This window comes from Tympanuchus pallidicinctus, unplaced genomic scaffold (assembly GCF_026119805.1).
Source record: "Tympanuchus pallidicinctus isolate F22 unplaced genomic scaffold, pur_lepc_1.0 scaffold15, whole genome shotgun sequence".
Classification (NCBI taxonomy): domain Eukaryota; kingdom Metazoa; phylum Chordata; class Aves; order Galliformes; family Phasianidae; genus Tympanuchus; species Tympanuchus pallidicinctus.
The window spans coordinates 10,647,959-10,661,118 of NW_026294669.1; the positions used below are offsets into that span (position 1 = coordinate 10,647,959).

General features: G+C 43.8%; 1 protein-coding gene across 1 annotated transcript in view; it reads left to right on the forward strand.

Moving 5' to 3' along the window:
* Window positions 1-7,755, forward strand: part of HSPBAP1 (HSPB1 associated protein 1) — a 33,416-nt gene extending 25,661 nt beyond the window's left edge. Inside the window, exons 6-8 of the mRNA XM_052676293.1 lie at window positions 3,732-3,815; window positions 6,830-6,940; window positions 7,139-7,755. Coding sequence (XP_052532253.1) covers window positions 3,732-3,815; window positions 6,830-6,940; window positions 7,139-7,690 — 747 coding nt within the window. The 3' untranslated portion in view covers window positions 7,691-7,755. The remainder of the gene's footprint in view (window positions 1-3,731; window positions 3,816-6,829; window positions 6,941-7,138) is intronic.
* Window positions 7,756-13,160: the final 5,405 nt, after the last annotated feature.

A 13,160-nucleotide genomic window follows, 5' to 3' on the forward strand; every position in this document is an offset into this window, starting at 1 on the left:
CCTTCTGGTCGTTTTTTGCTATAAGCCATTTTTCTGCACCCATTTAAGACTAAAAAGCAGAATTCCTTTGTACAGCATTGTACCAGTGCACAACGCGTACTTCGGCTGCCTCCTTTGTGCCTTCTCACTACTTTCACTGTACCATTCAGCTCATGAGTTTTAGTCAGCCATGACTTTAGGTTTTATAAGGGTTCATTCTCTCCTCGCCCAGTGGCTGGGGATGAACTTCCATAGTGGTATTAATGCCACTTCTGGTGGTACATTACAAATTATTCTCAATACAAATGATGATAGTATTTAGATAATCTATTTAAACAGGCAGCTGAGCAGTTCTGGAGCAGCAGCTGCACATGACCATATCCACAAAGTTACAAGCTCAAGTGCACTATAGGGGCTTCTTGTAAACATCTGGACATGGTCACCTATCATTGCAAGCACAGAGACTGGATGAAATCGTACTTAGACTGATGAGTTTTCCCCAAAGCATTGCTGTTTTAATCGATAAATTCCATAATAGCTGCAGGCTGCAGAAACCACCAGCTGGGTTTGGATCCACAGCTACAGCCATCACTAAGTTCCAACAAACAGCAGCACAGTTTCTCTCACTGTGCTCCTGCTGCAGCCTCACACCAGGGGATCCTGCCCAGCAGCCAGAGTGCACAGCAGTGCCAGCACACCTCACACCTCTGCCTCCCATCAGTCCCAGGCAAACACCAATCTTGACGAGGTCCTATGCATTTTGTGGTGGTTGTGTTTCATTGCCATGTTTGCAAATGGTCTGCCATTTCCTTCTTTCCCCCTCCCTCATCTTTTTCCTCCCATCACACACACACACTTTGATGCTCCCTTTTCTTCGGCATTTACCCAAATATCTTTTTCTAATGAGCAGGAATTTCTTGGTATAATATTTCACTTCAGGGATGCGCTCCTTTTTTTTTGAAGCAATTCCACCTTTGCCCTACCTTTGCACTGTATCAAGTTAATCACATCCATTGAGAATTTAAACCTGTTCTGTTCTCTGTGCTGTACAAGTCTGCAGCATTGCTGCACTTACTCTCTCAACTGCTGTTCTGATTTTTTTTCCTCCTCTTAGAGTCTAGAATTTCATTTTTACCTTTTTGATATTTCTGTCCCACTTTAGCCTCATGCTATATTTGCCTATTGCTAGCCTAAATATTAGAATTATCGGATTGGTTGCTATTTAGATTGGTATCTTCCCAACCCACAGAGCTCAATGCACTCCGCAGAAAGCAGACAAATGCTAGATCATCTCTGAGCTTGGGATGACTCTGTTTTGCTTTTGCACCTTTCATTTTCCCCTGGGAAATGCTCACCACATTTTTTTTTTTAAAATATATTTCCTATTTCAGTGTGGTTGCAAATCTCTGCCCTATATTCATAAATATGGAAGTCTGCTTGTTTTGTTGGCAAATGGATATTTGATGGATTGTTTGTTAGTGGTTCCCCCCCACCAATCAAGCTAGAAGAATCCCACTCTGCTTCTCTCTGCTGGGTTATTGTTCTGTCTTTGCTAGTTCAGCTGCTCCTCACAGCTGTATTTTTGCTTTTAATCACTTTTTCCATTTCTTCATCTTCCTTAAAACACTAGCCTCTTTGCATTTTGATAATCTCAATTCTCTTGTTGCCATAAATCTTGCAAGGAAGGAGCCAGTTGTTTGAAATCAGCACTTACTATAGAAACTACACCACCCTGTAATGTACAGCAACATTTTCCAGGCTTCATCATTACAACCTGTCATTCGGATGGCACCTAGACTCTTTAACAGTGGGTGTAGTGTAAGAATCCCTATTAAAGAGATGAGTCCTGGTTTTTTGTCCAATTCTGCAGTCAGAATGTGGGCAAACTTACTAACACAATCCAACTGCAGCTAATGCAACTCCACTCTTGATTGAAGGTGTAGGTTTGTGTGTGATAAAAGCTGAACTACTCTGAAACTTGTTCTGTGTAAAATAAAAATCATGGTTTCTCTTTAGTCTGCATATGGTTTCATACTCTTTTGGATGCATCATCCTGAGGGATGTGGTTAGTAGGCATGGTGGTGATGGGTTGATGGTTGGACTTTGTGATCTTAGCAGTCTTTCCCAACTTTAATAATTCTGTAAGAATTAATCAGACTGATATTTGTTGAATAACAGCCTTCCATAATCCTATCTGCAACACATTTTTGAATCCTGAGCTCCATACTCACGTATAGTTTTGTTTTTTTGTTTTTTGTTTTTTGTTTTTTTTTTTTTTGAGTGCAAACAATGCCTGCCAGCCTGTGTATTTTCTGCTAATCACCCTTTCAGCTCTGACTTCTTCGTGCCTCTTTGGGTAGGCTGCCTTTGCAGTGCTCACCTCCATAGCTAAATCCTGCTTTGGTAGAGGGGACATCTCCCAGCAGACAAAGTGTTGCAGCTAACCAGGTATCAACAGTAAGCAGTGTGATGCATTGGTTTGTTAATTCAGACATAGCTAATTGCTTTTGATGCTTGCAACCACATCTCTAATTAAGCAAAGCATTTCATTTGTTCTACAGCAGGCCTGGACCTCGCCACCAGTGACACAATTGATTTTCCCTTTTCTCTTAATTCCTTCCTTCCCCATTTTATATGCTATACTGGATTAAAATACGATTTACAAACAGTTTTGACCTTCAGATAGTCTGTGCTTTTATTTTTTTTTTTTTCCTGCTTGACTGGAATTAAACCTGTGGAGAACATTTCTGCCAGTGGCCCACAACCGTCCTCTAAACATTTACAGGACTGGGGACACAGGCACTGTTCCCTTCACAGGCATTTTGTCATTAGCCATGTTTTGGTCTAATAAAGCATGGGCTCCTTAGCTAGCAGAGCATTCTTTTCAGTAATTTGTGTCTAGCAAGAAAAAAAATTGGCTGTGATTCAGATACAGATCATTGCTTCAGTTTCCCCATTCTCAAGTATTTTTATCCATCTCTGACCATTTTCTTTCCCCGTCAAAAAACATCTTTTATGCTTTTCTTGATAGCTCTATGTTAATCTAATGTTCAGCAATTTGAAATGCTTGTACTATATCATCAAAACAACATTAATGTCTTTGTACCATAAAAGCCATGGGTAAGAATCAATTTTATGTCACAGCTATCATCCTGATATAGCTGTAAAGCTCTGATCTAAACTATATTGTCATGATTTCTGGGACACTCTCCTTAAAAGTCTATCTACTGAAGGCGACAAGTTTAATACAGGTAATTATTTACTGGAATTGGAGCTGCACGTTGTTAATCACCTAGATTAGCTTTAGGATACCTACTTTCAGGGGAAGCCAGCTGGCAGCCCTTCTAAAGAAAGCGGGAAGCTTCTCTATTGGAGAGTCTACAAAGGAATACTTGCTTGGCTGAGGCTTCCCCCAAAATCCTGCTCCACAGCTATACCAGCTGCTATCCCTAGTACAGCTGGACTTCATTTATCTAGTGCAGTGCAAAAGTTGCTGTCCTGCTTCACATGGGAAGGTTTTGAACAAGAGACAGTTTAAAGTCATGCCCACTTCTGATGTGAAAGTAATGACAGTAGTAGAGTGGGCATTTACGTCTTGGGGAAGGGCTGTCTAGAAGAAATAACGATCACCTCTCACCCCCTAACTCTATTCCTTGCCTCATTCTGCCTCTACATACCACACCACCTTGATTAAAACACCTGAGCTTTCTTCATCCTTCTTCTAGTATCTAACACACTGTCTCTGATTCCAGGTCCTGCTTGTTCCCAGACACTGGTGGCACTATGTGGAATCCATAGACCCCATCACTGTCAGCATAAACTCCTGGATTGAACTGGTATTTTCCCTTAAAAAAAAAAAAAATCACAGTGCTGCAGCATTTCTATGCATTCATATGTTATAAGAAGTCAGAAAGCTGGCAAACAATCCTGTCCCAGATCTCATGACCTCATGAGCCAATTTGAGTTATTTCAACGTGCTATGTTACAATTACATTGCTTCTTTCGTCCTCAGGGATGCCAGAAAACTTTGCAGACTTGCATATTCTACTGACATCAGTTGTCAGCCTCCACTAAATACAGCTATGCTTTGCCAGTGGCAAATCTAAGTCGAGTATTTTTCTAGAGAAAGAAGGGAGAAATAGATCTCTAATACAAACAGTGATAAGAATGATCTGGACAGAGGAATGATGCCACCCAAGCTGTGTTTCAGCTGTATGGGATCTTCAGGTATCAATGTCAAAGCATTTTGTCTCATGCCTCTCTGGTTCAGCATGGTAGGCTTTGCTGTATTCAGTGCTGGTGAGGGAAGAGCCTTTGGGGATAGAGCTTTTCCTGAAGAGCCTTCCAAAGTTACAGACCTGAAGCCCCAGTTCAGTACAAGATATATGCAACCTCAGTCAGGCAAAGAGTTAAACACATGTTAAACTTCTCATGGCTGATTTCTCATGGACTAACCAGCATCGTGAAAAATACAGGATGACAAACACCAGTTTCACCTCAAGCACATGCTTACATGCAAAACTAATTCAGAATTTAAGTTAGATCCATGCAATACAAAGAGGATGGCAGAGGATGTCTGAATTTTCATTCCTGATAGTTTTGATTTGCCTAGAGTTGGATTTTTTCATGTATTTAATTAGTTTTCTTTTCCCTAGGCTCCAGTTTTTTCTCACTCATGTCACCTAGTATGTATGGGATGGCTCCAGGGATACCACCTCAAAGCTACAGCAGGTTTTCTGATTCAAATTGCTCCATCATTAATCCCAGTTTAATATTGAAAAAGGCCCTTTGAAATGGCTTGTGAAAGCCACCTCACTAAAATGCTTTTTGCGTTTTTTGCACTATTATTAGACTGAAAATCTTGAGGGAGGTGAACACATTCGTTCAGCTGCTGTTCAAAGACTTCAAAATATACTTCTCATGCCACCTTCAAACCAAGCCTTTGCAAAGCAGAGGCAAACTTGGGCGTTTTCCTCACAGAGAAATTTTCCAGATGAGACTGTGTACTGAGGAAGGACAGCAGGCCCATAGCCTAACTGAGCTCGTACAGTCAGACTGTAATCTAGCACCAGAGAAAGCACCAACACTATTTCTGCACAACCATTTAAGCCTGCCTTAAACTTGGCAGCTTTGAAAGTAATTTAGAAGAACTGGCTGTGCACCCTATGCTCAGAAAGACCATGATGTCAGCACACACTTGTGCCCTAAGCTGTGCCTCACAAACAGTATAAACTGCTTGACCTTTCTGGTCATAAAAGTCTTGCTGAGATCCTGTTGGTGACAACAAGAGCTGTGTGTAGATGACATCATGAGCAGAGGAGTGTTGGATTTTGCTCATGAGTAACCTCTGCCTCTCCCCCAAGAGGATGATATGAGAAGCAACCAAACAGTTGCAACCTAGGTGAAAGGTTCTTAACAGGCGCTGTGCCTGCAGATGATGGTAGTGCCGTAAGGTGTTGGGTAATCTACCTATAGCCAATTCTGACATGGATGCTGAGAGACAACATTGAGAATGTTTTCATTACCAAATCAAGCAGTTCTTGCTTGCAGCTGTTACCAGCTGCTTTCATACTGACAAATGTGAATCATGCCAACATTTACAGTCCTAGCGAGACCATTAATTATATTGGCAGGTCTTTAGAGGAGAACTTTAACTTGTTTTCAGCTGGATGTGAGCTGTTCAAAGCACTCCATGCTTCCTAACATGCTCTGATGCAATCAGTACAGCCTTGTTATCCATGAGACCAGAATAAATCCCAAGAGTGCAACACCATAAATAACTTCCACATGTAGATTAAAAAAAAATAAATCAATGTTTTGGGGACTTGTTATGTAACACCATTAATAAATAAAGCACCCTCAGCTATCCCAAATTCTACTCAGGGGTCCCCAGATGAATTACTGCCTTCAACACTCATAGCAGCAAGATGCTTGGATTGCTTGACATGTTCCCTGAAGCCACAATTAGGCAGTGCAGAGTTGTCTGTTGACTAGGTTACATCTTTCTTCCAAAAACCTGTATGCCTAAGCATCTCAACAAAACCAAATTTATGTATCCACTCCTAGACATCTGTCACTGAAGTCACTGAACTAAATCTTGTTCAGTCTTACCTCCTTTCACATACAACAAAAACAACACAGCCAAATGTGAAAGTAAAAGGAGATCTTATTTCTGCCATCCTAACTGGTACCCAGCTGCCCAGTGGGATGATGGAAAAAGTGAAGGTCTGAAACAAAATGCTAGCTACTGACTTGATTTTTAATTTGAGCAGTTATAGGGAATATGTTTTTCCTTCTGCTAATGTTTGAAGCTGCAGCAGTATATTAACTTCTGTTTCTATCACGTGACACAGCATTTTGTTGAGTCTGAGCCTCGCTTTTGCTCATCTGCAGACGCAGATGGTCGCTGCCTTTTCCTTTGTTTTAAGTTCTTAAATTAGACTTCATGTGTAGATATATAAAATTTGCTATATGCTTTCATGGTCCTTCTAGTCCTAAGGAGGCCTATAAATGCATATATTAAATGCTAACTTTGCATTGTGATTTCAAGCACCAGATTCAATTAATAGAACACTAATACAGAAAAATAATTATATATACACTGAAATTCCCCCCCCCCCCCCCCCCAATCTTTATCTGCAGAAGTAGCCACACCAAAGCCTGTGCTGCTACACGAGAGCTGTATGCATGAATATGAATTTCAGAAATCCGCAGCCTTTCAGCTACCTTACATACACAAACATGGCTTTCAGACTAAGGTCATCCATTTGGTTTTTCCCACCATCTTCCAGCATCCTGTAGAGATCCAAGTGCTGACCTGTCTGCAACGCTTTCTATTCTCCCGAGGCAGGATGCAGATCATGAAGCCCGCGTAGAAGAAGCAATAACTAGAACACTGGTATGTGCCCTAAAATCAGCAGAGAGTTCCAGTGATGGAGATCCCTGGCTAAATCCCACTGAGGTAAGCGCTCTCCTGCTCTCTTATAACAGACAGAGCATAGAATTACTGACATTTTGCTTAACTCTGCATTTCTGCTGCCTGAAAGAATTTTAAATTCCTTCCTCTTGTGTAGGGATAACAATCCACAGAAGGTAATTGTGCAACACTGAACTGAAACATTCCCCCTTTTAACTGAGTGCATTTTGGGTTTTTTCTTAGGTTGAGGCAACATCCCATGAAATCAATCTTCAGTACCTGAATCAAGCAGTGTCTGCATATTTCAAGTGTCAAAAGGCAAACGTGTCAGAGCAGACACATCCCAGCAGCAGTGGAGCAAAGCAAGAAACAAGAGCCTCACACAAGAGGAGGAAAAGGCAAGTTAGCTGGGAGCCAGAGGACTGCCAATTACTAAACCATGAGTTCAGCTCTTCAACATTTAAAGCAGAAAAGTTACAGAAAATACCTTTTGGGCCTCATCTCATTCAAGTTTTACCGCAGTCTCAAGAAACAAGCTCTGCGGGTGCAGTTGCAAGTGACGATAGAGATCTTCACCACGAAAATGAAGGAGGACATTTTGGAAAATTACACTGCACCAGGAAGCTATTGGTAATGAGTAATGACTGCAGAATGCCTGCAAATCAAATGGATTCAGACAATAGTCCCAATGCCTCGCAGGCAGCCCTTTCCACCAATGATTTGCTGGACTGCCTGGTTAATCCACATGTCATCAAGTTAGTGGCTCAGCTGCTCTTGGAGAGAGCAAGAGTTTAATGCCAGAGCACTTCATTTTTGAAATAAAGAAATCAAATTTCAACCTTGTTCTGTGTCCTTAATAATAGAGTGTTTTATTTTTATTTCAAATACTTCTTAAGATATAAACACAGGTATTTGGTTAAGTGTAAGAATGAAGCTTGAGCTGAAAGAATAACTGGTTCATAAGGGATCGGGAAAGAAAGGTATGAGTAATCAGAGTTCCTCATTGTTGCAGAAGGAATATACACAGTTGTAATTCCATCTTGTTGCATGGATTTTAATACTTTATACACCTCCAAGCATCTGCGCATCTTAAAAAAAAAAAAAACACACCATGCTTTTCATGTCTTCTGTTAACATGCCAAATAGTCCCAGTGGGGTTGCATCACCACAACACTACCAGAATTTAAGAAGCAGTTCTACTGATACAGTTCATGCTTGCACACTGGCATTGCTAGGGCAAAAGGATTCAAAATAGGCTAGAAAATGTCTTGGTCACATCTGCTGCCTTTAGTGGCTCACCAGGCTCACAGGGAGCAGGCTATCAAGTAAGGCAGCACCATTTAGGTACATTGGCAAGCATCAAAGGAGACATGCATCAATGACGCCCCACTTCAGACCCATCATTGCACTTGTTTCTGACTGACCACAGGAACAGGGCCCAGAGATCACTGCTGCTGCTGGGACTATTTGCACTGGGGAATAGGGCAACAAACATTGTTTCAATTCACTGAGCAAAAGTAATCTTGCAGTGAAATAGGCAGTGAAATGGATACATGTGTGGGAGGAAAAGCAGGAAGAAGAAAGAAGAAAGAGGAGAGCAGCACCACCTTTCCTATACCTGAGATATAGATATAAGCTTCCTTAGCTTAACTCCCCTACAGCATACCCCCAGTGCCTACACTGAATGTTCTCTCCCTTGGCAGTCAGAATGACACTCTTGTAAAGGCTCACACAACATTTCAAAGGTCTCTGCAGGACTCACCCCACAGGCAGAGGCTCCATTACCCACATGGAGGACCTGTCTAGGGGAGGCTGTTACAACAAGGCTGAATTGCACGCATTCAGAGACATCGCTCACCGCTCTGAACAAATACCCTCTGTCTGGGGAGAGCTGCATTTTATGCCTGTCCAGGTGCAGCCCATGATTTAAGAGACAGACTGTGGCCAGAAACCATTAGCAAAGGGGACAGGGAGAAGAGAGCAAGGCTGTTTATGATGCGAGGCAAAAGCACCAGAAGGACTTCATGTCTCAGAGGCATAATATAAAATCACACTCATACTCAGCACACAGAGGTAGAAAGAGAAATGACCACAAATTTAGCAAGTCACGTATGGCAAATGGCCCACAGACCAATAAGAGAAATTTATAGCTCTGACCATATTCACAGGATACTGAATAACATGATTTCTGACTCCATTTCTAAATTCATGGCCACTCTGTGGAGAAGCTTGGACAAGTTTCTACATATTCATAGTGTTAAAAATAAATGATTTCTGACCTCTTCATTGACAGCCCAGCTCAACAGAGAACAGGAAACTCACCTCTCCAGCAGCTGCAAGGAAACTGCTTTGCTCTGCAGTCACCAAGAAAACTTCCTCCCCGGAAAGTGCTCTCTCCTCTCTGTCAGCAATGGGTATAGCAGCAGCTGAGCAGGGGGTGGCCTAAAGCCATCACTGACATGGTTACAGAAGTGATACACTCCTTATCTCTGCTACAGTGCAAAATTGGCACCACATGGCTGAACGTGGAGGCTAGAGCTATGCTGCAGCCCAGGGGCCTGGCCTGTGTGGTCAACCCTCCCATGTGCAGGCTGCCCCACTGCCCAATGGAGACCCGTCTCCCAACATTCCCATTTCTCAGCACTCCGCTCTGGCTCCCTTCACTCCACAGAACAGCTCAATTGCAGAGCTGTGATATATGTTACAGTACAGCATTAGCCATAAATTGACATTTTCACTGATAACAAACTTAGCATCCTGACAGGCAGAGTAAGTTGTTCTGCATTGCCAACTGCCCTTTAAAAGTAAAAGCAGCGCTTCAAATCAGTACCTCCACCTGCCAGTAAGCTCCTTGCTGCACTTGTCTGCCACAAGCATAAATGGCTCAGGTGTGTGATATGGGAGCACTCCTTCAGTGAACACTCCTGACTGGTTGATGAGGAAAACTATTGCAAAAGGGTTTTACCACCCAGTTCAGTTGAACTTGGGAAGAAAAGGAAACCAGTGCTGTGTTCTCCATGTTCTTTTCTATTCTCACATCCATTTCAGCTGTGCCGGGCTCTGTAGCACTGCTTACCTATCTAGAGAGGCAGCATGCTAGAAAACAAGCTGCTCACCTCCTGTTCAGCATATGGGTTGGAGTTCCTCAGTGAAATCCAGTGCTGTGCATGTAGAGTGTGAACTTTGCTCCTTCCAGAGCTCTGCTGAAATTGCCCCAGCAACAAGCTTCGATCCTGTGCAATGACCCATGCAAACCACTTCACGAAGGTCTGAAGCAGACACTGCAAGTACTAAGAACTTTTAAACCCAATTTCCAAGCAGAGGAGGTAGGCCCATAACTATGATGAAGGTCACAAAGGTGGCTTGCAAAAAGGGTTTCTCTCTCCCTGGGGGCTGTTCAACTCACACAGCCATCTCTGCCTCATCAGCTCCAGCTCTGAATTGCTGCAGCATCCAAAGGGTTGCATTTCTTCCCTGATTCCTTCCCCCAGCACTGCCATGCCCCCTCCTCCTGGCCCATGCAGGACACCTGGCAGCAAACCTCACCTTTCCCACTTAACCAGTGCTGGGGCACAGCACATGAATCCATTCCAATTAGCAGCAGCCCCAACAAAGCAGGCTAGAAAACCATCATTAAAATGAAAAATGATGTTGTATAAACAGAAGGCAGAACAAGCAGGGCCATAACACAACTCATTGCCATTCCCAGACAAATGACCTCATAACTTACACAGACCTCAATGCAACAAGCAAGCTCTAGCCTGGTTCCCTCAGGAAGACAATGCATCACCTCTACCCCATTCTGAATTTGCTCAGAGCTTCGGCTTTTTCATCCAGAGAGCTTAGGGTTGCTCCAAACAATGCTTTCTGCCTTCTGCTGTGAAGCAACTGCTCATTGAAATGGGATTTAATTCCGTGTTTTCTATGGCACTGACTGGAAGCTGAAGCCTCACAAGCACTCTGAGAAGAAGCACCATACCACAGTCTGTTAAAATCAAACCCATCCCAGTTGTCATAGCAGAGAAAGGAAGAGATGACCAAGGAGGTCCCTCACACTTTTGCCTCATTAAGGAGTCAACACAAAAAGCAAAGTAGTAGAATTTGCACATTTTCAGGATGTACTTTGAACAATAAATCCTGTCACGCATAGTGAAGTCAAAAACATCTCACATCTGCCAAAAAGCAATCAGGACCAATTAATGAAGATGTAATTTCCCCAGCTGCTGCTGTTAACATAACTCACAGCATTCCCAGCACCAGGGATACAATTAATCCAGTTAGCACCAGCACACAGAGCTGCCTATGCCCATAGAGTCAGGGCTGGTCCTCACCCTTCCATAACAGCTGCTGGGGATCTCTGGGCACCAGCCAGAGCCTCTCCTATAGGGAGCACTGCAGCCCTGACCCTGCACAGGCACACACATGAGTTGTGCAAGGGCGCAGCAAAGATAAAACAACCCATCCCGCATGCTTTTTGCAGCCCCTTTTCCTGATTCACACCACACACAACTACCTCCATAGATACTTTGAAGCGCAGCAACTCACCGTCAGCAGCAGGACAAGGTGGGTGCAGTCACAGCAGGGCTTCTGGCAGGTCCCAAGCACAGCCTTTGCAGGGAGCAGGCAGGGCTAAGAGGACAGCACCATGCAGCTCACCCACAGCACCAAGGGAACAAAGCACAACACCCCCAAAACAGAGCTGCTCTCCAGGGCTGAGTTTAAATAAGGCCCGTGGGTGGGTGTAGGCCCAGGTGAGGCCATTAAGGCCTGAGGGGCTCCTCCTGCAGTGCTGTAGCAGGTGGGAGCCATCAGTGCAATGAGATGCTGCAGGTGCTGGCTGAAGACAAAGGGGAGAACCTATAAGAGCCTCCTGCAGCCCCAGCTGTGACTGAGTGTTGAGGCAGGATCACAGCTAGGGGCCTCAAGGGGTGTCCTGAGGGGGGTTTCTGGGTTGTTTTAGTCATTGCCCCCAGTAGAGTCGCTTAGAAAAGTCATGGCCAATGGGGAGCTGATTTCTCTGGGAGCACCTGGGGATTCCTGGGGCACAGAAGAGTTTCACCCAGCTCATACTCATAAGCAGGGACCACCAGCACTTGAAATATTTGATTTAACTCAAATCGCTTGAAAATATTGGGCTTAAAAATGTGGATAAGCCACTGGGTCAGAAAAACAAGATGTGCTATTGGAGGTACAGACCTCTCCAAGTCTGTCCATAGTTTAGCAATTAACCGATACAGTCACACAGGTGAGATTGCTCATGTTAATTAAAGCATCTGAGCTCCTGCTGCAATAGTGGACTTTAGCTGTGGAATTGTACAGCAATAGTTGAACAGCCACCGCTTTGATGCAATTAAGAAAGAAGCAGGGAATTGATGAGTGCTTCCAGAGGGGGCTGGGACCTGCTGCTGGCTCCCTGAGCGGCCATGGGAGAAAGTGGACACCATGTTTCTGTGTTACTCCTAATGCATCTCTTGTCCCCCTGGAAATGCCCGTAGCTTCGCCATCCTCACCTTGTGGCATTCATCCCTCTGTCTTCCTCCCTGGTTTTGCTCAAGGGATGTGATTTGCTGCCCAAGCATGGGGCCATGGTGCTGCACCCCAAAAGGTGCCGGGTGCTCTCCATTCCTGCTCTGCACAGCACAAATTATAGCACGCACAGCACACACTGAGGTGCCTCCTTGAACAGCTTTCCTTTTTCTTCTCATGCCACAGCAAGTCTTTTATTCTCACGGCTACAGAAAATCAATGCCTCTTTTCAGTTAAAAGTCCTGGCTTGAAACTTTCAGTGCCTTGAATCATCCTCCTGTGACCAGAAGGCCATCAGAGCCTTCCCAGTGCAGGGAGGCAGTGGATAGCACTCAGCCCTGTGCCAAGCACCCCAATTCTGACCCCACCAAGCCTTATCCCAGCTTCAACCAGGTGCACCTTTACATGGAAATGGACATATTTCCCATCAGCTGGGAGAGAAGCAGAAAGCTGGAGGTGTGAGTGGCCCTTCAGTCCTCAGGAGCGGGTTCTAACAATTGTAAGAGCAATGCTGATCATTTTCACTGATGAAAATGCAGTCTTCTAAATGGTTTCTCAAACAATTAATAGAGAAGTCAAATAACCCAAATGAATGATAACGTTTTAAAGTAATTATTTGCTGCAAATGAACACAAATGATTTCAATATATAACACATTAGCTGCAGCAGCTGGGAAATCCATCATGATTCGAGGTGTTCTCAGTGCTGGGGACCTGCCTCAAGTCTTTCTGCAGCCATA